The 24,586-nt window shown below is 42.6% G+C and overlaps 2 protein-coding genes across 10 annotated transcripts in view; one reads left to right on the forward strand and one right to left on the reverse strand.

Annotated features, from left to right (window-relative positions):
• grip2a (glutamate receptor interacting protein 2a) overlaps positions 1–6,783 on the forward strand; it is a 53,869-nt gene extending 47,086 nt beyond the window's left edge. For 3 of the 5 annotated variants that reach the window (XM_046365063.1, XM_046365064.1, XM_046365065.1), the window contains exons 23-24: positions 3,618–3,764; positions 3,854–6,783. In XM_046365063.1, coding sequence (XP_046221019.1) covers positions 3,618–3,764; positions 3,854–4,051 — 345 coding nt within the window. In that variant the 3' untranslated portion in view covers positions 4,052–6,783. Of the gene's footprint in view, positions 1–3,617; positions 3,765–3,853 lie in introns of those variants that run through there. The other 2 variants (XR_006840879.1, XR_006840880.1) reach the window with 1 other exon arrangement.
• Positions 6,784–9,368: 2,585 nt separating this feature from the next.
• The window catches only part of LOC124045630 (sodium- and chloride-dependent taurine transporter-like), a 38,835-nt gene continuing 23,617 nt past the window's right edge, over positions 9,369–24,586 (reverse strand). For 4 of the 5 annotated variants that reach the window (XM_046365073.1, XM_046365074.1, XM_046365069.1 and 1 more), the window contains exons 7-14: positions 23,260–23,363; positions 22,991–23,115; positions 21,247–21,359; positions 16,999–17,136; positions 16,182–16,284; positions 15,148–15,248; positions 11,809–11,979; positions 9,369–11,596 (exon numbers count right to left, since the gene is read on the reverse strand). In XM_046365073.1, the coding sequence (XP_046221029.1) occupies positions 11,441–11,596; positions 11,809–11,979; positions 15,148–15,248; positions 16,182–16,284; positions 16,999–17,136; positions 21,247–21,359; positions 22,991–23,115; positions 23,260–23,363 (1,011 nt within the window). In that variant the 3' untranslated portion in view covers positions 9,369–11,440. The remainder of the gene's footprint in view (positions 11,597–11,808; positions 11,980–15,147; positions 15,249–16,181; positions 16,285–16,998; positions 17,137–21,246; positions 21,360–22,990; positions 23,116–23,259; positions 23,364–24,586) is intronic. The other variant, XM_046365071.1, reaches the window with a different exon arrangement.

Below are 24,586 nucleotides of genomic sequence, written 5' to 3' on the forward strand. Positions count from 1 at the left end.
TAGTTAGTCTTGTCCCATCGCTGCAACTACCGTACGGACTTGGGAGAGGCGAAGGTCGAGAGCCGTGCGTCCTGCTAAACACAACCCAACCAAGCCGCGCTGCACATTTACCCACAAGCAAGCCGCACCAATGTGTCGGAGGAAACACTGTACACCTAGTGACTGTGTCAGCGTGCACTGCACCCGGCCCACCACAGGAGTTGCTAGTGTGCAATGGGACAAGTACATCCCTGCCAGCCAAACCCTCCCCTAACCCGGACAATGCTGGGCCAATTGTGCGCCGCCCCATGGGTCTCCCGGTCGGGGCCGGCTGCGACAGAGCCTGGACTCGAACCCAGAATCTCTAGTGGCACACTTAGACCACTGTGCCACTCGGGAGGCCCCGCCTATGTCGTATCTACCAGCGCAGTCCGATCTCTCAGTGCTACATGCCAAACCTCCTGCCCTGTCTTCAGGGCCCAGCCTGCCCCTGCCTCCAGATCCCTGATGAGCCTCGCCCAGGGGTCCTCACCTGCTCCACCATGGGTGCCATTGCTTTCAGCAGTGGTGAGGCAGTCACCAACCTCAGCAACAACAGCCAATGAGCTGCTAACGACAGTTGTGGCCGGCATGCCACAATCCTCCGCAGCAGTAGGCAATCCACCACCTCCAGCCATGACCAGCCTCCGGCATTTTACTCAGCGCCAACAGATGGACTAGAGTTAGAGGGTCCTTTGCAACACTTGTGGTGTTCCATGGGGCTGCCCAAAACTGTCTCTGCGCCTCTGTGCACCTCCCTTCCCTTGCGGCCCCTAAGCCACTTATGTATACCAGTGCCGGCACCCTCCTGGCTCCTATGGTCCCCTAATTGGATACCCTTCACTGCCCTGGTCCCTTCACTTTCCTGCCTATCCTGCAGGATAGGACTAGGCCCTTTCAAGACTTAACCCCCAAAGAAATCCAGGTGCGGCTATACAAAAGGCTGCCCCTCTCAAACTGATTGGCCTGCAGCCCTGTCAATCACCCATTCACACCTCTGTTCATCCAACCAATCAGGGCACTTGGATGCACTCCAGGGCTCCGCCCCGCACACCTCTTGGTAGAGCTTGTTCACCGACCGTCTCGAGAAGATTAAGTATTGTGTAATGACTGACTTCAACATGCTGTTTTCCTTTCTTGAACATGTGAAATATGTGTAGGTGTGTGCAATGTCTGACTCAGGACGAGGCCTATTTGTTAGTCTGAGTGTTTCTGAGTGAAGTTTTATGGTTAGCTTGTAGCTAATGCATGTATTTGTATTGCCATATTATAAGTAGCCTATTGCATTTCAACACGTGTTGCTATACCTTTGCATTTGTTCATGTTCATATTATGCCACAATTTTGTCTTTGTATTATTGTATTGCATGTATATCTATTTCTTAGTGTTTAGTGGATCTTAATGCTGGTATTGTTCCTTCCTTTTTAGAACCACACAACAATATAAAGAAAGTTAATGGAATCAGCTGTGTGTGCGTGTGGTGGTGACCAAGTGTTCTGTATGGGCCTCAACACGGTGTTTTAACACGCAGTGCGTGGGTAAAGCCACCACAAGACCATATTACAACCTACACTGTGTGTGTTCTGATAATTGCGTTGTTTGCTGTCAGTTCATATGCCTTGCGACTGTGATATATAGTCCTACAGGCCGAGACAATAAGACAATGGCAGAACAAATTCAACCACACCTTTGTTTTATAACAAAACCGGGTAGTCTGAGACCTCGTATTACATGTAACAGAAAGTTACATGACCTACAGCATGGTTAAGTAAATTAATATTTCCAACATTTTCAGACAGAAATCAGAACCATGGACAGCCACATCACATTTGGCTTATGTTGGACTAAATTAAAATAAAATAAATGAAAACAACAAAAACTATGAATTTAGAACCACAGAGTTACCACAAGTCGCAAAATAACAGGAGTTGCCTCCACTATTCCAGCACCATCTCAACTTCATTTCAACATCAAATCACCTCTGTATAGTCTAAAACAATGACAACTAAAAGATACCAGAATTGTTTTCATTTATTTTAATTTAGTCCAACATAAGCTAAATATGTGGCTGTCCATGGTTCTGATTTCTGTTTGTGCGCATGTGTGCCCGTTCCTGCAAGTAGAAAAACATGTTGAGTCACCCAACTTGCAGAGAAACGCCAATGCCATCCTCGCTCATGTTGACGAAACGGTCTATCACGCTGTCATACAGTACAGGCTTAAATTTTTTGTTGTCCTAGACTACCTGGCTAAAATGCTTGCTCGCCTAACTTCCATTCATGGGCAACGTTAGCTCGTTAATATTACCCTTCCACCTCTAACTGCATATTGAACTTCCATCATCTCAGGCCAGGGGCACAACAATGTATGAATGAATGGTTGGATCAGAATCGCCATTATAATCATTGGCCAGTACAGAGAATTAAGTAAAACCACAAGTCCAAATTCCTATCTCTATCCATGGCTAATTTAGGAAAGAGAGAATTTTAGCTAGCTAGCCACTGGAGGACGACAACACGAGATGCAAAAAGTCATATTGTTTCTTTTTAAATACCTATGCTCTCAAAGTAATTTGATAGGAGGGATGCCAAATCCAAGCTAGCTTCCCTTGACACTTTTTCTTTGATTTCTTTCACCAGGACCATTCATAGTTGAGCTGTGAATGTCAAGGGAGACCAAATGCTCGCTGGCTTCCCTTGCATTTAATGCTACAGGTGGCAACAATGTCCTACTCGTTTGGACCGGACAGTATCAGATAATGTGCTAAATGTAGAGAGACAGAGGGAAGCTGTTTCACTCTATCAGATGCTTTCTCCTGTGAGATGCATTCAGCCTCTTGCGAATTGAACATTTTTTGTGGAAGCCTGGCTTCCCTTCGCACCCATGAATACACACCACTGCACGCAACTCTGCCCATGACTGGGGTCTAACGGGACCCAGTCTAACTGGATGCCAGGCCAGTCAGGACTTGTGAAGTGTGGGGCAATAGATAAAGACATAGATAAAACTGCACGTTGAGCCAAATGCTTTGACTCCTGACTCTTCTCTGATTGCTCAGACTGCTGCTTGGCAGTCCCTATACTGCTTGGAAATGGCAGACGTGACCTAAACGCTATATGTACAGAAGTCTGTTCTGTTGTGCTGTAATGTACTGTTGGCTTAGGAGGTAGGTTGAGTAAGGGCACAAGCACTTTGAAACTGAACGCCCTTAAAAACAAACATTCATTGAAGATTGAATACATAATTGTTGATATTGGTTTAATTACCCTTGACAGTCATAATCCCACATTAATCTTAGGTTCTGCATCATTTACATTGCAAAAAAAACATGATATGAGTGACTGAGCCTGTAGATGCGTAACCTGTAAAGCTCAATTCACATGACTTGTGCAATAATAGCATTGTACTGAGCGAGCCATTGTTTTTCCACGGAGGAGGCATTGTGCTCCAAGAGGGTTGCGGCGAGCAAGGTCCTTTGCGGTCAGAGTCGTTGCACTCCGACTTTAAGTAAATTTACACCCCACACTGTGCCGGACCCAATGGAGAGCTTGGCGACTTGCACGAGTCAAGTGAATGGGCCTTACTGTCTGTCCCTTTAGGTGACCCTGAGGAAGGACCCAGACTGTGGAGACTTCGGCTTCAGTGTGTCAGACGGCCTCCTGGAGAAGGGTGCCTACGTCAACATGATCCGACCAGATGGTCCTGCCGACCAGGCCGGATTGAAACCCTACGACCGCATTCTGCAGGTACACATCTTTGTTCAACTAACATAATCTTTTCCCCTTCTACAGTATCTACACCTGTGTGATATGTTACCTGACCTCTCCTGTTGCAGGTGAACCGAGCAAGGACCAGAGACTTTGACTGCTGCCTGACCGTCCCCCTCATCACTGAAGCAGGAGACAGCTTGGACCTGGTAATCAGAAGGAACCCCCTGGCACAGGCAGATAATGGGCCGCCACAAGACTGTGAGGACCCCTCTGATTCACTGTTGGACTTCCCATATTACATGACCAACAGTATCGCCCTGTGACCAAGGTCCAGGTGGGAGATTAAGGGAGATGAATCCAGGGTGGATTAATAGGCACTGCACATTACACACACTGATTTTGTTTCATATCTCTTGTACAGACACACACACAGAACCACATTCACACATGAGCATACATTTGTATGTGAATATTCACGCAGACACACTGTCATTCACACTGTGTGACCAGTGTTAGTCAGTCTAATCATGTGATCTAGAGCAGAGGAGACTCTGTCAGGCTCCTAGGCTGTTCTGGAAAAAACACATTTCATTACGGAACAGCTTCTGGATAACAACACTAGCGTCGCTCAGTTCTGCAGAAATCTTAGAGAAACACTTCCATCCCAGAGAAGCAGGTGTGTTTGCCACACCACCGCATTTATTTACATTTTATTTATTGTGTGTTTAATTGACCCTCTGTGACCTTTTGCTGGGTATTGGTGCAGTTACATGTACACACACACTTGACACACGAACGTGGGCACATGCTGTGCTAGACTATTATTTAAGCCATGGGTTGGCTGGCTGCCTTCTCTTTCCCCTCCTTGCCCACATTGCCAACCCCAAGCAAAAACAGCTAACTAGCACCTCCAAATAGATAGAATGCTAAACTGTCACTCACTGTTACTTGCCAAGCATTGCAAATATTTCTATTTTAGATCCCCCCCACTCTATCCTGAAGTCTAAAATGTTTGTGAAAATGGACTTGGTGACTCAGGTCCAGGCTTTATCCTTGTTATTAAATGGCCATCATATGAAGGACAAATACTTACGAACGACTGTTTTATCACACCTTCTACTTTGTCCACAACAAAAGTTACATTTCAGAATGTTTCTTTTTCTCATTACATTTCTCACACTGTTAATAGCTACTGGATAGACAGGGCAGAAGTGTGTAATTCATACTTTTGGGATCAGTGTTTTTGTTTCGCAAGGTTCTTGTCCATGGTTTTATGTAATCAAGTTCACTATATTTATTTTACCAAGCCACACTTTTGTTGCTAGCATGCACTGGTAGTTCACCTAAATGAGATCCATGCACTGGTAGTTCACCTAAATGAGATCCATGCACTGGTAGTTCACCTAAATGAGATCCATGCACTGGTAGTTCACCCAAATGAGATCCATGCACTGGTAGTTCACCCAAATCAGATCCGTGCACTGGTAGTTCACCCAAATCAGATCTGTGCACTGGTAGTTCGCCCAAATCAGATCTGTGCACTGGTAGTTCGCCCAAATCAGATCCGTGCACTGGTAGTTCGCCCAAATCAGATCCGTGCACTGGTAGTTCGCCCAAATCAGATCCGTGCACTGGTAGTTCGCCCAAATCAGATCCGTGCACTGGTAGTTCGCCCAAATCAGATCTGTGCACTGGTAGTTCGCCCAAATCAGATCTGTGCACTGGTAGTTCACCCAAATCAGATCTGTGCACTGGTAGTTCACCCAAATCAGATCCGTGCACTGGTAGTTCACCCAAATCAGATCTGTGCACTGGTAGTTCACCCAAATCAGATCTGTGCACTGGTAGTTCACCCAAATCAGATCTGTGCACTAGATTCTATTGTACCACGATTGGTGATAGTCACATTATTTTGAAAAGCTTTGTCACCCACTAAAGGAGTGTTCCTTATCATAAACACACTACTTGATTGTGTTGTTCAGGTCACATCTCTTTAGATTCACCCTCAATATCAGCATCTCCCATGTGAGGCCAGGAGTTTGTCCTGACTAGGAAAAGCTCCTGGCTCTAGTCCTATGTATACACGTTTCAGAAGGCATTATACCAGAGTATCAACTCTCAGGAGTCCAGGGTGTGGTTTCCCCACAAACACTCTTAAGTGGATCACGTCCCCTGCCAAATGTGGAATAAAATACATTTCAATTGAGATGAGTGATTTCCTTTAAAACCATTTTCATGTATCCGTTAAGGCCCCAACTCAATAAGGTGTGGCCTTGGATTAGAGTATTTTTCTGAACCTCCATGGCTGTTTCTCCCACCCATGTTGGTAAGCATGTAGTTATAGGATTTAATGCCCCACCTAGTAGAAAGCTCACATTGTTCACAAGGGGAAATTGTGGAACATTTCTGCGCTGAACAATTGCCATCTCTTTCCTACTCCGTCAGACAGAATGTTCCTCGGAGATGTTTCCGTTTTATCATGACATTGTATGGTTTTATAAAGCTCTTACATAACATGTCTAACCCTGGCCTGCTTACCAAGCTGCCTCAGTGGAAATAAGATGATTTGTTTAATTTAATGTAATGGCTGGTGTAGAGATGTAGTGAGACTGCAGTCATGCTGTCCCGTTCAGGGCTCAACTATCTGCTTTTTAATCCTCAGGAAGGAAACCATGTTTTTAGATTATTCCATCACACATGAAAAATGTCCCATTTGATACAGAGTACTATTTTGTTTTTATACATTTTATTTGAGGTGCTTCTGAATATTATTCAGTACACGGTCTGTACATGGTCTCCCTATGTATAATGTTTTTATTTGTAATGACATTCTGCGTGTGGTTTCTGTATCTAAGATGTGACTGAGTGCAGTATCTGTTCTCTGTACAGTTCTTCTGTTTACATGGTCCCCCAGCTGCAGCCAATCATTGCTATTTAAGTAGGGGGGTGGAGTGAGCCAATTTTAAGGAATTTGTTTTGTGAGATATGGATGAAATGTTATTCTTTAATGAGATATTTCCTGCTTTTTATGAAAATAAAGATATGACTGATGGGATGTCTTTTTAATTTTTTTCTTGAATTCTTCTACCTGAGCTGTGATCTTTGCTAGTTTAGGTATTGAGCAAACACTACATGGATCCTCTACCATTGGACATCAAGTGAAGGAACGTTTGCAGAAAGAACATAATATCCTGAATAGTTTGGTTAATTAAGGATTTCATTACTATTTCTAGAAAGAAAGACCTTACTCCAACCATGTTTGGCCAGCCTCCCCCACACTGTTGATGCCTGGTAACAAGCTGAACATAAATCTGCAATGGTCTCAGACCTGCCACACTCCCACTCCTCTGTAGATGTGAACGTCAAGTCTTTGTGGGTGAGGTGTTAACATGATTTCCACCGGTCAGTGGATTTATGGCAGAGAGGACACCTAGGATCGTTTACCAGAAGTGTCAATGAGCTGTCACACTGGCTGCCGTAGGGCCAACCCAAGGGGACAAAGTAGGACTCAAGTTCAAATAAATATAGTTGTCTATTTTGGGGAGTGGGGTGCAAGATGTATTGTGATTTGTTGAAGCAGCACTTGCTGAACAAAACCGTATTGATCAGCAAGGTGGAGATGAAGTCATATTATATTCCTTTTGGTATTAATCGGGTATTACATTACTCCTCACATGAGCATAGTGCACTGAACCACTTCGGCTACACCCATATGTTTCTGTCACTGGCAACAGGGTCAGAGTTTTCCACAACACCAGAGGGACTTCTCAACTGTACTACGCCACTGTCTGCCATTCCAAGGTTTCACCTACCTTTTAATACCCATTTTGGCTAAAACTAGCTACATTAGAGGCCCAGTGCAATCAAACATCTTTCTGTGTTTTACATACTCAGTGGGCAGTTTATTACGTACACCACCCAGTTCACAGAGATGGTTTGATTCATGTGACTGCGGGTTGCTATGTAAACCAGGTAGACAGACATCGAGGCATTCAGTTACTGTTTGATTAAATGTTAGAATGGGCCAAACAAGTAGCCTAAGCGACTTTGAGCATGGTATGATTGTCGGTGACGGGTGCCCCGGTTCCAGTATCTCAGCTGGCCTCCTGGGATTTTCACGCGTGGCAGTGTCTAGGGGTTACTGAGAATGATGCAACAAACAAAAAACATCCAATCAGCGGCAGTCCTGTTTGTGATGAGAGGTTGAAGGAGAATGGCAAGAATCATGCAAGCTAAAAGGCGGCCACAAACAGGCAAATAACGGTGCAGTACAACAGTGGTATGCAGAATGGCATCTCGGAACGCACAACCAGTTGGTCTTGTCATGGATGGGCTGTTGCAGCAGACGACACCAGGTTCCACTCCTCTCAGCTAAAAACAAGAAGAAACTCCCGTGGGCACACGATCAGCAACACATTGTCTGGTCCTATGAATCCCGGTTCCTGTTGCGTCATGCTGATGACAGAGTCAGGATTTGGCTTATGCAGAAAGAGTCCATGGCCCCATCCTCCCTGGTGTCAACGGTACAGGCTGGTGGCGGTGGTGTAATAGTGTGGGGAATGTTTTCCTGGCAACGTTAGGTCCCTTGAGACCATTTGCGCAAAGTTAGCATGCCCCAAAGAAATCAGACTGTTCTGGAGGCAAAGGGGGGGTCCGACCCAGTACTAGATATACCTAAGAATTGTGTGTATATTTCCACACAATGAGGTTGGAATAATACTGTGAACGTGATAATGCCGTTTTAGTTTAAGAGCGAGTGTAAAAACTGAAAATCTGCCATAAATCTCTGCCTGTTTTGGTGGGATGGAGTTTTTGCCAACCTGGTGACATAAATGAGTTAATAGATCATCAAGAGAGTTCCAAACCCCTCTGCTAATAACAGCTCATTTGATTTGGTCCCCTCCCCACTCAAATCACTCTGACAGTCCTAGTACAATCTTTGCTTGAGAAACTGCTCTTTGCTAAGAACCTTTTTTGTTGTTGTTACCATTTGAATTGAAAACAATTACAGTACGGTGCTTTTAATTGTTACACATAATGGATTTGATACTGAGATAAAAACGGCTGCATTGGACCTGATGTTGAAAGTGAAGTAATTCTGAGAGGAACGTATAGGATGTGTCTGCCGAGGTCATCTGAGGGGTCAGAGCTGCCACATCCTATAGCCCATCAGTAACTTTCACTGTTGTGACCAAGCATAAGTGGTCTGTGAGTGGTCATTTTGACAGGGTGTGTGATTACAGGAAAAAGTCTTAAAATAGAAGCCCAGGCACTCAATTCCTGCAGGGTGTCTGTCAGCACCATAACAACAGTACAATTGTATTTGTTAAATTAAATATGAGTCTACTCTATTAACACCAACATAATTCGATAATTACACAAGATATTATTTTTATTGTGTGGTTATTAAAGCCTCCTTATTTGAATGCATTTGTTTTAAGTCCTTTTCAACATATAAATGTAGGGTATGAATATGGAATATGAATATGGAAGAATGTAGAATAATATCCTCATGTTAGAAGTGAATGTGTGTAGTATTTCCATAGCAGTCTGTATGAGAGAAAAGCAGGCCAGTAGACCTTAGGGAAAGTTACTTAAATGCACTTCACAGAACAAATGAATAATTCACTCAAAGACGTGTAAAGAAAAATAAGTTTATTTTCAATCTAGGGAGAGATGATGCAATGAGCATCTTAAAGAAGGACAGACGTTAGACAAAAATACTTTGGTACACTTGATTTTCCAACAGGGTTTATGTATCGCCCTCTGGACTAGTAATCTTTCTGACCAAGCACTGTACTGTGGATGTTCATGTACATGCATTGGGTAAGATAATCTCACTTGAACTTTAAACATTCATATTTTTTATGTTGGTCACATATCAATTTTTGTATTTTTACATCTGTTTTCAAATTGAAATCAAATCATTTGAGTGGTAAAGGCCATTTCTTTGACAAATATTACACGCTGCAAATATTCATTCAGGCTCATAACATTTAACATTAAAATACAAATTGCTGACTGTATTCAGAAAACATCAGTCCTCATCAGTGACAATGTTCATATGATGTACAGTATAAAATGGTTAATACAAAAAGGCATATGTGATTCACAAACAATAAAAATACTAAAATACAAACAAGTAAAATACTAAAATAGAATTGCCTAAAATGAACATGATAAAATCCAGAGTCTGGTGGTAGATTCATATGATACAGATATTTAGTGGCCATCGCTGCTATTAAAATGAGTGCACTGGAGAAAAAAAACAATTATTTCACATTTTTAGAAAAAACATTTTGTTAAAGGTTACACTTTTTACTCCAATCAAGATATGGTTCTCACAAGGTTTATTCCTAAAGAAACAGAATGTTTGATGGAAATGTTCCACCTTTATTTGATATATTTATAGCAAGTGAGTGAGAGTCTAATGCTCCTGTTTGTACCGATAGATAACAAAGTGAACAATACCAAAAAGGTTTGAAGCTATATACTTTCCTTTTGAAATGCATGGTGCAAATGTAACTGTAGGTTCTTGCAACCATTACAGAGGAGGTTGGTGGCACCTTAATTGGGGATGACAGGCTCATAGTAATGGCTGGAACCGAATCAATGGAATGATATCAAATATATTAACAGCATGGTTTCCATTTGGTTGATACCATTCCAACCATTATTATGAGCCGTCCTCCCCTCAGCAGCCTCCTGTGGACCATTATCATAAGAGATCACTACAATAAAGGTGAAACTCAACGTATAAAGTGCAAAGAGAGGTTTCAATAAATGCACTGGGGCAGACTTTAGGCAATGTACAAATACTCTTCAAATGCTTCTTCCCTTTTATCCTTCACTTCCTCCTTATTTTCCCCACCTCCTTTCCTGCCTCCCTCCTAAGGACATGTGATCCTTCCGGGAACATTTTGTACAGTATTTGGGCATGGCCATAGTTAACCTTAAGGACGTATGAACTTCTATATTTACACTGCATGTTGTCACTATACATTCAGGTGGTGTGGATGTCTACTCTACTAGCAGATGTGACTGGCTGGCGTCCACTAGCGCAACTAAAACATTTTCAGTTGAGTCTCAAAACAAACAACAACGACAACAGATAAAAAATGGCCTCAGACAAGGATACTGCCACAATAATGTGAGGAAATTATCTTAATAGTTTGCTACCTAACATGTTACACGTTTAGTTTACTCTATTTGTGATAAGTGAAAATTACTTTTTTTCTAGTATTTCCGAACAAATACCTTCTCAATTCTCAACAATCAACAGAAAGTTAATTAACATAGAACAACATGTTCTATCTCAAAATATTGCCTGAACTGAGATCACCACCCACTACAGCAACAACAACAACGTTGACAACAACGGTAACAACAACATTTAAAAAAATACAGAGAAAAAACTACAACAACTCAATGACAATATATATAATGTAGCTCTCTTCATCATCATCATCATCATCATCATCATCATCATCATCATCATCATCATCGTCATCGTCATAGAAACCAAACCAGAATATTCCTAGTGCGGATATATAGAACAATGTAAACCTGGTTCTACCACTATCAAAGTTAGCAAATATATGATAAAAACATAGAAAGCACGTCAATTTGTAAGTCGCTCTGGATAAGAGCGTCTGCTAAATGACTTAAATGTAAATGTAAATGTAATCAGCATGTCCTCTCACAGAGAGTGCTCACATCATTGTTTCTACAATGGTGTGGGTGGGATTGATCAGGCCGTTGTTCCCATTGGGGTCCAGAGGCTGGGTCAGCTCGCTGCCCTTCATGCTGTACTCTTTGGGGCGAGAACTCGCACCTCCCTTTACTGGGGCCGCCACTGCCTTAATCCTCTGTGGGGAGGAGAGGAAAAATCATCCTTATATCATGCCATAAAATCATCTTACATGGTATACTGTATCATGTGAATATCTTATATCTTGTGTGCCATATAATACAAGTTATGCAATTGCATACCGCATGCCATTCCCACAATTGCTGCACCCTTTATCAATGATTTGGGACATCTTCTAGGTTATCTAGCATCATCTTTGTGTTTGCGTACCTCGATGAGCGGGCCATCGGACTGGAGGATCTTGATGACCATTACCATGGGGATGCAGATCATGGAGGCAAGGGCCAGAGACCAGCCCAGGCCGATGGACCAGTCTGGGTACTCATACACCTTGTTATAGGTCAGTGGCTTGTACTTCACCAATGAGAAGATAAAACAACCCTGGGAACAACAAGAAAAATGGTTTAGGACATGGTCCCTCACGGAGACATTCTACAGTACATCATCACTCTAATCCAAGAGGTTCCTCATGTTTTCAGAACCACAACATAACAGCGTTGGGCTGTTGAACACTTTGTAACAGCGTTGGGCTGTTGATCACACTGTAACAGTGTCGGGCTGTTGAACACTTTGTAACAGCGTAGGGCTGTTGATCACACTGTAACAGTGTCGGGCTGTTGAACACTTTGTAACAGCGTAGGGCTGTTGATCACACTGTAACAGTGTCGGGCTGTTGAACACATTGTAACAGCGTTGGGCTGTTGATCACACTGTAACAGTGTCGGGCTGTTGAACACTTTGTAACAGCGTTGGGCTGTTGATCACACTGTAACAGTGTCGGGCTGTTGAACACTTTGTAACAGCGTAGGGCTGTTGATCACACTGTAACAGTGTCGGGCTGTTGAACACTTTGTAACAGCGTCGGGCTGTTGATCACACTGTAACAGTGTCGGGCTGTTGAACACTTTGTAACAGCGTTGGGCTGTTGATCACACTGTAACAGTGTCAGGCTGTTGATCACACTGTAACAGCGTTGGACTGTTGATCACACTGTAACAGCGTTGGGCTGTTGATCACACTGTAACAGCGTTGGGCTGTTGATCACACTGTAACAGTGTCGGGCTGTTGAACACTTTGTAACAGCGTTGGGCTGTTGATCACACTGTAACAGCGTTAGGCTGTTGATCACACTGTAACAGTGTCGGGCTGTTGAATACTTTGTAACAGCGTCGGGCTGTTGATCACACTGTAACAGTGTCGGGCTGTTGAACACTTTGTAACAGCGTTGGGCTGTTGATCACACTGTAACAGCGTCGGGCTGTTGAACACTTTGTAACAGTGTCGGGCTGTTGAACACTTTGTAACAGCGTCGGGCTGTTGAACACTTTGTAACAGTGTCGGGCTGTTGAACACTTTGTAACAGCGTCGGGCTGTTGATCACACTGTAACAGTGTCGGGCTGTTGAACACTTTGTAACAGCGTTGGGCTGTTGATCACACTGTAACAGCGTCGGGCTGTTGAACACTTTGTAACAGCGTCGGGCTGTTGAACACTTTGTAACAGTGTCGGGCTGTTGAACACTTTGTAACAGCGTCGGGCTGTTGAACACTTTGTAACAGCGTCGGGCTGTTGAACACTTTGTAACAGTGTCGGGCTGTTGAACACTTTGTAACAGCGTCGGGCTGTTGATCACACTGTAACAGTGTCTGGCTGTTGATCACACTGTAACAGTGTCGGGCTGTTGAACACATTGTAACAGCGTTGGGCTGTTGAGCACTTTGTAACAGTGTTGGGCTGTTGAGCACTTTGTAACAGTGTTGGGCTGTTGAGCACTTTGTAACAGTGTTGGGTTGTTGAATACTCACCGCACAGAGGACGGTTGTCTGGCTGTTGATCACACTGTAACAGTGTCGGGCTGTTGAACACATTGTAACAGCGTTGGGCTGTTGAGCACTTTGTAACAGTGTTGGGCTGTTGAGCACTTTGTAACAGTGTTGGGCTGTTGAGCACTTTGTAACAGTGTTGGGTTGTTGAGCACTTTGTAACAGTGTTGGGCTGTTGAGCACTTTGTAACAGTGTTGGGCTGTTGAGCACTTTGTAACAGTGTTGGGCTGTTGAGCACTTTGTAACAGTGTTGGGCTGTTGAGCACTTTGTAACAGTGTTGGGCTGTTGAGCACTTTGTAACAGTGTTGGGCTGTTGAGCACTTTGTAACAGTGTTGGGTTGTTGAATACTCACCGCACAGAGGACGGTTGTCTGGCTGTTGATCACACTGTAACAGTGTCGGGCTGTTGAACACATTGTAACAGCGTTGGGCTGTTGAGCACTTTGTAACAGTGTTGGGCTGTTGAGCACTTTGTAACAGTGTTGGGCTGTTGAGCACTTTGTAACAGTGTTGGGTTGTTGAGCACTTTGTAACAGTGTTGGGCTGTTGAGCACTTTGTAACAGTGTTGGGCTGTTGAGCACTTTGTAACAGTGTTGGGCTGTTGAGCACTTTGTAACAGTGTTGGGCTGTTGAGCACTTTGTAACAGTGTTGGGCTGTTGAGCACTTTGTAACAGTGTTGGGCTGTTGAGCACTTTGTAACAGTGTTGGGTTGTTGAATACTCACCGTACAGAGGACGGTTGTCTGGCTGTTGATCACACTGTAACAGTGTCGGGCTGTTGAACACATTGTAACAGCGTTGGGCTGTTGATCACACTGTAACAGTGTCGGGCTGTTGAACACATTGTAACAGCGTTGGGCTGTTGAGCACTTTGTAACAGCGTTGGGCTGTTGATCACACTGTAACAGTGTCGGGCTGTTGAACACTTTGTAACAGCGTTGGGCTGTTGATCACACTGTAACAGTGTCGGGCTGTTGAACACTTTGTAACAGCGTTGGGCTGTTGATCACACTGTAACAGTGTCGGGCTGTTGAACACTTTGTAACAGCGTTGGGCTGTTGATCACACTGTAACAGTGTCTGGCTGTTGATCACACTGTAACAGTGTCGGGCTGTTGAACACATTGTAACAGCGTTGGGCTGTTGAGCACTTTGTAACAGTGTTGGGCTGTTGAGCACTTTGTAACAGTGTTGGGCTGTTGAGCACTTTGTAACAGTGTTGGGTTGTTGAATACTCACCGTACAGAGGACGGTTGTCTGGCTGTTGATCACACTGTAACAGTGTCGGGCTGTTGAACACATTGTAACAGCGTTGGGCTGTTGATCACACTGTAACAGTGTCGGGCTGTTGAACACATTGTAACAGCGTTGGGCTGTTGAGCACTTTGTAACAGCGTTGGGCTGTTGATCACACTGTAACAGTGTCGGGCTGTTGAACACTTTGTAACAGCGTTGGGCTGTTGATCACACTGTAACAGTGTCGGGCTGTTGAACACTTTGTAACAGCGTTGGGCTGTTGATCACACTGTAACAGTGTCGGGCTGTTGAACACTTTGTAACAGCGTTGGGCTGTTGATCACACTGTAATAGTGTCTGGCTGTTGATCACACTGTAACAGTGTCGGGCTGTTGAACACATTGTAACAGCGTTGGGCTGTTGAGCACTTTGTAACAGTGTTGGGCTGTTGAGCACTTTGTAACAGTGTTGGGTTGTTGAATACTCACCGCACAGAGGACGGGAGTGATAAAGGTCCAGCTCCATTTCATCCACGGGTTTGGTCGGTAGCCAATCATGTCTTCAATTGCATCATAGAAATTATCAGCGCCTGTCAACCATACAGAAGAACAGACTTGTTGTAAGAGACACACTCCTAGTCTCCTTTACAATAAAGGTAACCATCCTATTAAACATGTGCATTTTCTCGAGGTAAAACATCAGGGTGATGTATTAACTTAAAACAGAATCAGTATCTCTTCATCTCTAGACCAATGACAAAAGCTACAGTACAGGATGTGGCGCCATCATAGACTCTATAAACACCCTAATCTACCTGTCGGCTTTTCCATGAAGTCACATATTTTGGCATAAACAATCTCTCTGTAGGGGCTGGATTCAATCCGTATTGCAGAAGTTTCAAGGAAGAGCCACACTTTTGCTCAATTTAAATTTAAGGGCAATGTTCCCACCTTAGCAGAGACTGCATTTACGGTAAACGCTGCATATGTCAGCTCAGTCGGAAATTTTAACACAGATACTCCGATACTTCCGTGATACAGATTGAATCCAGCCCTAGTTTACTGTTAACGTTACAAAACTAGGAACAGGTTCTACTCAGCAATGACAGACAACCCCTGTTATGGCTTATGTGCCATTGCATGATAAGCTATTCTTAGCAATACCGGCCTGCTTGCTCTCTTAATAACGGCTATAACAGCGTTACTAAAAACACCTCTAGGAATGGCAGCTGGGTCATTGTGCTCCTGTTCACCTCTTCATTATAAAGGTCATTGTGATGAGGCGGCATAGTTCTTAGTAATTTGCCTTCAATAGAAGCCAATGGGCCGTGCGTAAAAGCCAATTCAAGTGATTTACAATTGGCGTGAAAGGAAACAAGGTTATTGTTTAACCCCAAGCAAGGTCACAACTCATGTGTTATTGTTTTTGTTTAACACTTTAAAAACACAGTATCTTAACATGTGTTTCCTAAATGTAGGCTACACACTTTATTTGGCAAAAAGGGCAACAAAACAAAACTTACCATATACCCAGGCTACTGCAATACATTCAAAGAATGCAACCCACAAAAGGCACACACCACTGGCTGCATAGTAGTCAAAGAGCTGAAACACATACATGCCACCCTGAAAAGAAAGCACATAGCAAAAAGAGAGTGAGAGAGAAATACAGAAAGGGAGAGCGATGGGGTGGGCATGGGTAGGAAAAAGTGGAGGAGGTCGATACATCAGAATGCGGGCGCTGGGCCAATGAAAGGAGAGTTCAACAGGTGGTGAGATGTGAGATATAATTGAAGTAAAGTTAACTGGGACATAGCATTCCAAATGGTTCCATTCGTGATGTCAAGCACACAGGATGTGATATGAGAGGTCGTTAGTAGAAACCCCATATTGGGGGTATAACGGCAAAGTATGTGGAAAAACTGTTGTGATCTTATCTTATATGTTAACCTGAACTGTGTGTAGTAGAAACGACATTGTGTGTCGTTAGCTTGTATTGAAGAGATGTTTCTGTATGTGAACATAATTTAATTACAAAAGTCCCAGAAGTTATTTAATTTTTTATTTATTTAACTAGGCAAGCCAGTTAAGAACAAATTCTTATTTACAATGACAGTCTATCAGGGAACATTGGGTAAACTGCCTTGTTCAGTGGCAGAACAACAGATTTTTACCTTGTCAGCTCCGGGATTTAGATCCAGCAACCTTTCGGTTACCGGCCCAATGCTCTTACCACTAGGCTACCTGCCACTAGTCGTAGTATGTCAATGTGTCTTACAAGTAAGGTAAAAACAACATGCCTTGCATAGAGATACCTTAAAGTGCTGCTGGTGGACTTACCTTCGTTACCATGGTAAGTCCCAAAAGATAGCTTATACAGCACATTACAGCTATAAAGATCTCGCGGCGGTAACCCGTCCTTAGGGCGGCTGGATACAGATCGACCAGGGAGGTGATCTGTCCTTCCACCTCCACAAACTGGGGAGACAGAAAGCAACACATCAACCTTAATGTCCCACCAGAACTCTGACATCCATTACCACTATAATTGATATTGCTTTTAGGCCTCATTACAAAAACATGAATACTAAATAAATACATTATAAAGTAACAACCTATATTTATAGCCCTGGATCTCATATGAGCAACTACGCTGAGAAACTGTTGAGCATGAACAATCCAGCAGCGTTGCAGTTCTTGACCCACTCAAACCGGTCCACGTGGCACCTACTACCATACCCCGTGCAAAGGCACTTAACTCTTTGGTCTTGCCCATTCACACTCCCCTTAATCTACACTGATTGAAGTGGATTTAACAAGTGACATCAATAAGGGACAATAGCTTTCACCTGGTCACGTTTTGTACAGTCAGCGTACAGGAATATGGAAACATTTCAAAAATGTGCAGCCTGGAACCTATTTAATTTCTCAGTGGTCTGTCAAAAGCTTAACAAAAGTCATGTCTGCCTCTCTATATGTTCACTTTTCTTTCTTCTCAAATCACTGATTAGACTGGACTAGAGAATGACTGCTGTCTTTGTTGTGCAGTAATGAGACATTCTAAACAAGTCTTCTCTTGGGAAGGCCTCCTATTGGTTTGTTGATGCAAAACAACACTGACTGTCTCCCACTCTTAACCTCTCTCTCACCCTCCACCTCCCTCCCTCTCTTTCTCTAGTCTATTCTTCATGGAAACCCTCTCCACTTCAAGCTACTCCAGTTGTCTTGTCATGGGCTGAATTATTTAATAGGCAGTGCTGCTGTCGTCACGGTAAATGTATCTGGAGTCACACTACTCTGATTTAGGGAAATAGACTTACATACACTGAAAACAGTTTTTCCCCCACATCTTACAACAAGCCCACTCATCATAACTATGGCATACGAGCCATGAAACAATACTTTATTCAGCACCTCTAATCTGCGTAAAATGTATGGTCAAGAATGATGGCCACTCTCCTACTGCTCAGTTTGCCTATGGAAATAGTAGTGCTAGAAGCACAAGTATTTATTTCAAGTTTGGTCCATCATCCTGATCTCCTATTTTGGCTGAGATACAGTGCCTTGCGAAAGTATTCGCCCCCCTTGAACTTTGCGACCTTTTGCCACATTTCAGGCTTCAAACATAAAGATATAAAACTGTATTTTTTGTGAAGAATCAACAACAAGTGGGACACAATCATGAAGTGGAACGACATTTATTGGATATTTCAAACTTTTTTAACAAATCAAAAACAGAAAAATTGGGCGTGCAAAATTATTCAGCCCCTTTACTTTCAGTGCAGCAAACTCTCTCCAGAAGTTCAGTGAGGATCTCTGAATGATCCAATGTTGACCTAATGACTAATGATGATAAATACAATCCACCTGTGTGTAATCAAGTCTCCATATAAATGCACCAGCACTGTGATAGTCTCATAGGTCCGTTAAAAGCGCAGAGAGCATCATGAAGAACAAGGAACACACCATGCAGGTCCGAGATACTGTTGTGAAGAAGTTTAAAGCTGGATTTGGATACAAAAAGATTTCCCAAGCTTTAAACATCCCAAGGAGCACTGTGCAAGCGATAATATTGACATGGAAGGAGTATCAGACCACTGCAAATCTACCAAGACCTGGCCATCCCTCTAAACTTTCAGCTCATACAAGGAGAAGACTGATCAGAGATGCAGCCAAGAGGCCCATGATCACTCTGGATGAACTGCAGAGATCTACAGCTGAGGTGGGAGACTCTGTCCATAGGACAACAATCAGCACAAATCTGGCCTTTATGGAAGAGTGGCAAGAAGAAAGCCATTTCTTAAAGATATCCATAAAAAGTGTTGTTTAAAGTTTGCCACAAGCCACCTGGGAGACACACCAAACATGTGGAAGAAGGTGCTCTGGTCAGATGAAACCAAAATTTAACTTTTTGGCAACAATGCAAAACGTTATGTTTGGTGTAAAAGCAACACAGCTCATCACCCTGAACATATCATCCCCACTGTCAAACATGGTGGTGGCAGCATCATGGTTTGGGTCTGCTTTTCTTCAGCAGGGACAGGGAAGATGGTTAAAATTGATGGGAAGATGGATGGAGCCAAATACAGGACCATTCTGGAAGAAAACCTGATGGAGTCTGCAAAAGACCTGAGACTGGTGACAGAGATTTGTCTTCCAACAAGACAATGATCCAAAACATAAAGCAAAATCTACAATGGAATGGTTAAAAAATAAAAATATCCAGGTGTTAGAATGGCCAAGTCAAAGACCAGACCTGAATCCAATCGAGAATCTGTGGAAAGAACTGAAAACTGCTGTTCACAAATGCTCTCCATCCAACCTCACTGAGCTCGAGCTGTTTTGCAAGGAGGAATGGGAAAAAATTCTCAATGTGCAAAACTGATAGAGACATACCCCAAGCAACTTACAGCTGTAATCGCAGCAAAAGGTGGCGCTACAAATTATTAACTTAAGGGGGCTGAATAATTTTGCACGCCCAATTTTTCAGTTTTTTATTTGTTAAAAAAGTTTGAAATATCCAATAAATGTCGTTCCACTTCATGATTGTGTCCCACTTGTTGTTGATACTTCACAAAAAAATACAGTTTTGTATCTTTATGTTTGAAGCCTGAAATGTGGCAAAAGGTAGCAAAGTTCAAGGGGGCCGAATACTTTCGCAAGGCACTGTATATCATTGGCCATGAGGAGGGCTGACTTAGCACAGAGTAAAATTACACTTGGAAGCTGGAAATGTGATAGTGAGAGAACCCCACTGATGCCACTCCTGTGTTGTCTCCCTGGCCTTGCCTCCGTTCATCTTAATCAACGCCCCGGGACTCTGGGCTGCAGGGACACCTCAGAGGAAGGCTATAGGACTAGATTGTTTGGTTCTACCTACTAAATTACTATGCGTTCAGAGATTCATTTAATTTCACACACTTTTACAAAAACTGTTTACTATTTGTGTTCAAGCCTTCAAGATGTAACAGCTGTTTTTAACAGTAGAGTCCACTCTGGGAAAACACTGGTTAAAAATACTGCCTGCCGTGAAACGTGTTGGGTCGCCTTTCTTGTCTGGAAGTTATTTGAAACCAGGGGTCGTTGATGTTGATCAGACACACAATCTCTTTTATACCCATGACTGACCTGACTGCAGCCCTGTGCTCCATTTGGAGCACAACTGACTACTGTACTAGGGTACTCAAAGGAACTACACCAATCAAAAATATACCACTTTACACTTCTGTATGTGTACCTACTTCCTATATATTTACATGGTACTGTAAATACATAGGAATATTGTAATTAGAGTTTAAATACACTAACAACATCCTGTAATTACAGTGTAGATACTCTAACGATATATTGTAATTACAGTGTGGATACACTAACAACGTATTGTAATTACAGTGTGGATACACTAACAACGTATTGTAATTACAGTGTGGATACACTAACAACGTATTGTAATTACAGTGTGGATACACTAACAACGTATTGTAATTACAGTGTGGATACACTAACAACGTATTGTAATTACAGTGTGGATACACTAACAACGTATTGTAATTACAGTGTAGATATACTAACATATTGTAATTACAGTGTAGATATACTAACATATTGTAATTACAGTGTGGATACACTAACAACGTATTGTAATTACAGTGTAGATATACTAACATATTGTAATTACAGTGTAGATATACTAACATATTGTAATTACAGTGTGGATACACTAACAACATATTGTAATTACAGTGTAGATATACTAACATATTGTAATTACAGTGTAGATATACTAATGTATTGTAATTACACTGTAGATATACTAACATATTGTAATTACAGTGTAGATATACTAACATATTGTAATTACAGTGTAGATATACTAACATATTGTAATTACAGTGTAGATATACTAATGTATTGTAATTACACTGTAGATATACTAATGTATTGTAATTACAGTGCAGATACACTAACAACGTATTGTAATTACAGTGTAGATATACATTGTTACAAGGTCCTTATATCTAGGGACATGTACTGTGGTACGTACCACTAGGAATAGTAATGTATGCTAGCTATTGGTTTAGTACTGACCTGACTGTCGAGGCCCAGTAGCAGAAGCATGATGAAGAATAGGATGGCCCAGAACGTGGGATAGGGCATCATGGACACAGCCTTAGGGTAGGCAATGAAGGCCAGGCCAGGACCTAGAAGGAGGAGAAGAGAGGGGAAGGGGGAACAAGAGGGGAAGGGGGGAGGAGGGGAAGAGGAGAGGGGAGGGGAAGGGGGTGAAGGGGAGAAAGAGAGGGAAGAGAATTAACCAACCCATCTAATTTGAGCTTGGACGGTATGAGGGGGGATAAAAACATTAAACTAAAGACATTCAAAGTATCTGGAATGCTAATGTTACAGTACTGGAAGAGACTAAGTGATAAACCTTTGGTATATGCTATGTGTTTCTGTTCTGTAAGGACTGGATAGATTGAGGAACTATCCACTAAGTATCTGCTACCGTTCATATGCTGTGTGACTCTAGCATCCTGCATTAGTTTACTTGCTAAACAAATACTGACAAAGCAGATAGCGATTTGCTCAAAAGCATAAGCTAATTCAACAGGATTCTGAAAGGCACTTGAACGTATACAAACAGACAGGAAACTGAGCTCAACCAACTATATATCATTAACACTTGCAAGTCCATCCAACACAATAAAGTATTGCACAGCTTTGGTTAGACCTCACATTTGTCATTATTTACTGTTATCAATCATTTACATTTACCGTAACCTTAAGAAAATAAGACCTATTTTTCAAGTTAATCCTTTTCCAATAAATATGCATGAATTATAGCAACAAACACAGCAGACACAGCTATAACAGTCACAGTACAATATAATGATCTCCTCTTACTAATTCAAGTTAAAGTACATGGAAACAGTTTCTCTCTGAACCAGGTTGTTGTCAAGGAAGGAACAATAGCAACACTGAACTGGACAGAGCGAGCATGCTGAAAGAAGATGCATCTCCTTCGGAATCCACATAAAATACAATATCAAGGTGGGCAGAAACAGAACCGCTTAGTTAAAGCCACCTCAGGGATCCACAGCTCACTGCAGTACAGTACTTAACATTACAGTTACATAACAATACTTGGCACTGTCATTTTCCACAACTATTTCACTGGTTGTGAGCAGTCTACTGTATTACCCAACATAAATGATAACAATTTAATTGGAACAGAGTTGTCTTATTTTATTTTGGCTTATTGCACATTATAGGGACTGTAAACAATTTCTTAATTAAATAAATTAAATCCACACTTTCCAAACTTATGGATGACCCCTCACCATAAGATGTAATGATTTTTTAAATAAACATAAATATTGTAAATAGATTATAAACCCTAGAGTGGAACATTGATGCACCTGGTGCCTTTGAGCCCAGGTGACTGTGAATGGTAGAGTATAGCTGTGATTATGAGTGTGGTTTTAAAGAGTGGCTCTTTATTTAACCCAGCTTTGCATGGTAGCTCAGACACACGGCACAGTGCTCAACCAGAGCCAAATTCGCTGTGGAAAACACAGCATAGAAAAAGCAACAATTCTGTTTCTTTCAGGCCTTTATTCAAGGAGTGTCCAATTGCCGATACCTCTACATTTCAGCATTGTCGTTTCCAAAACTTATCTTTTCAAATGGCGCATTTTAGTTTTTTCCCTCTTTCAAATCTGGGTGTCTTTTTGGCTAAATCGTTTAAAAAAAACTTTCCAATCATCTGTTTTGTTCGTTAGCAGTGCCCACCATCACTACTACGTTCACCGTTGACCTTTGACCCTCATACCTGACTCTGCCACATCGGCAATGTCCACCCCTTGCTCTTGTGCCATGAAGCCCAGGACGGAAAATATTGCGAAGCCAGACACAAAACTGGTACCGCTGTTCAGGCCTCCCAGCAGCAAACAGTCCCTATGTCACACATATGTCATGGAGGATGTTAATTTACACAGACGGAACCGAAGTTCCCATTTTTTTCTTACGCAACCGCCTTTGACACGAGTTGCTCTCTCTACTACTACAGCAGTCCCCCGTCACCATGACAACGAAGCTCACCTGTAGCAGTTGTATTTGTACTTGTTGTAGCTCCCTAGTGATGTCATAGCCCCCAGACAGATGGCGTAGGAGAAGAATATCTGGGTTCCTGCGTCGATCCACACCTGAGACAACAACAACATGATACCAGGCGGCTCAGTTCGCCATTCATCATACACTTCTGTTCACATGGCCAGCAACCCTTTTCATCTTTGTTGGGACATAATTGGGTTAGAATAACCTAATAAGCAATGAGATTTGGCAATTAAGACATTTTACTAAGACCTTTTCCTTCTGCGTCTGATCAAACGTACAAGTAACTAAGCTACTGAGGCTAAGACACATAACTACTTGATTAAACATGTTGTGAGCTCAAATCAAATTGAGGGCACTGAATTGCTCTTCAGTGCACTCTCAAAATTGGGGGATAAAAATGAACATTTCCATCAAAACTGAACATCTTAACTCCAGCAGTGAGCTCATTTAATTAAATACACAAAAGTATGTGGACATCCCTTCTAATTAGTAGATTTAGCTATTTCAGCCATAACTGTTGCTGACAGGTATATACAATCGAGCACAAAACCATGCAATAAAAACATTGTCAGTAGAATGGCCTTACTGAAGAGCTCAGTGACTTTCAACGTAGCACCGTCATAGGATGCCACCTTTCCAACACGTCAGTTATCAAATTTCTGCCCTTCTAGAGCTACCCTGGTCAACTTTGTTATTGTGAAGTGGAAATGTCTAGGAACAACAACGACTCAACCGCAAAGTTGTGGGCCACAAAAGCTCACAGAACTGAACCTCTAAGTGTCGAAGCGCGTAATTATTGTCTGTCCTCGATGCAACACTCACTACCGAATTCCAAACTGCCTCTGGAATCAAGGTCAGCACAACTCTTCTCCAGGAGCTTCATGAAATGTTTTTTCATGGCTGAGCAGCCGCACACAAGTCTAAGATCACCGTGCGCAATGCCAAGCGTCGGCTAGAGTGGTGTAAAGCTCGCCGCCATTGGACTGGACTGATGAATCACGCTTCACCATCCGGCAGTTCGATGGACGAATCTGGGTTTGGAGGATGACAGGAGAACGCCACCTGCCTGAATGCATAATTCCTACTGTAAAGTTTGGTGGAGGAGGAATAATGGTCTGGGGCTGATTTCAAGGATCGGGCTAGACCCCTTAGTTCCAGTGAAGAGAAATCTTAACACCACAGCATACAATGGAATTCTAGATGATTCTGTGCTTCCAACTTTATGGCAACAGTTTTGGGAAGGCCCTTTCCTGTTTCAGCATGACAATTCCCCCATGAACAAAAGCGAGGTCCACACAGAAATGGTTTGTCA

This window comes from Oncorhynchus gorbuscha, linkage group LG10, assembly GCF_021184085.1.
Source record: "Oncorhynchus gorbuscha isolate QuinsamMale2020 ecotype Even-year linkage group LG10, OgorEven_v1.0, whole genome shotgun sequence".
Lineage (NCBI taxonomy): Eukaryota > Metazoa > Chordata > Actinopteri > Salmoniformes > Salmonidae > Oncorhynchus > Oncorhynchus gorbuscha.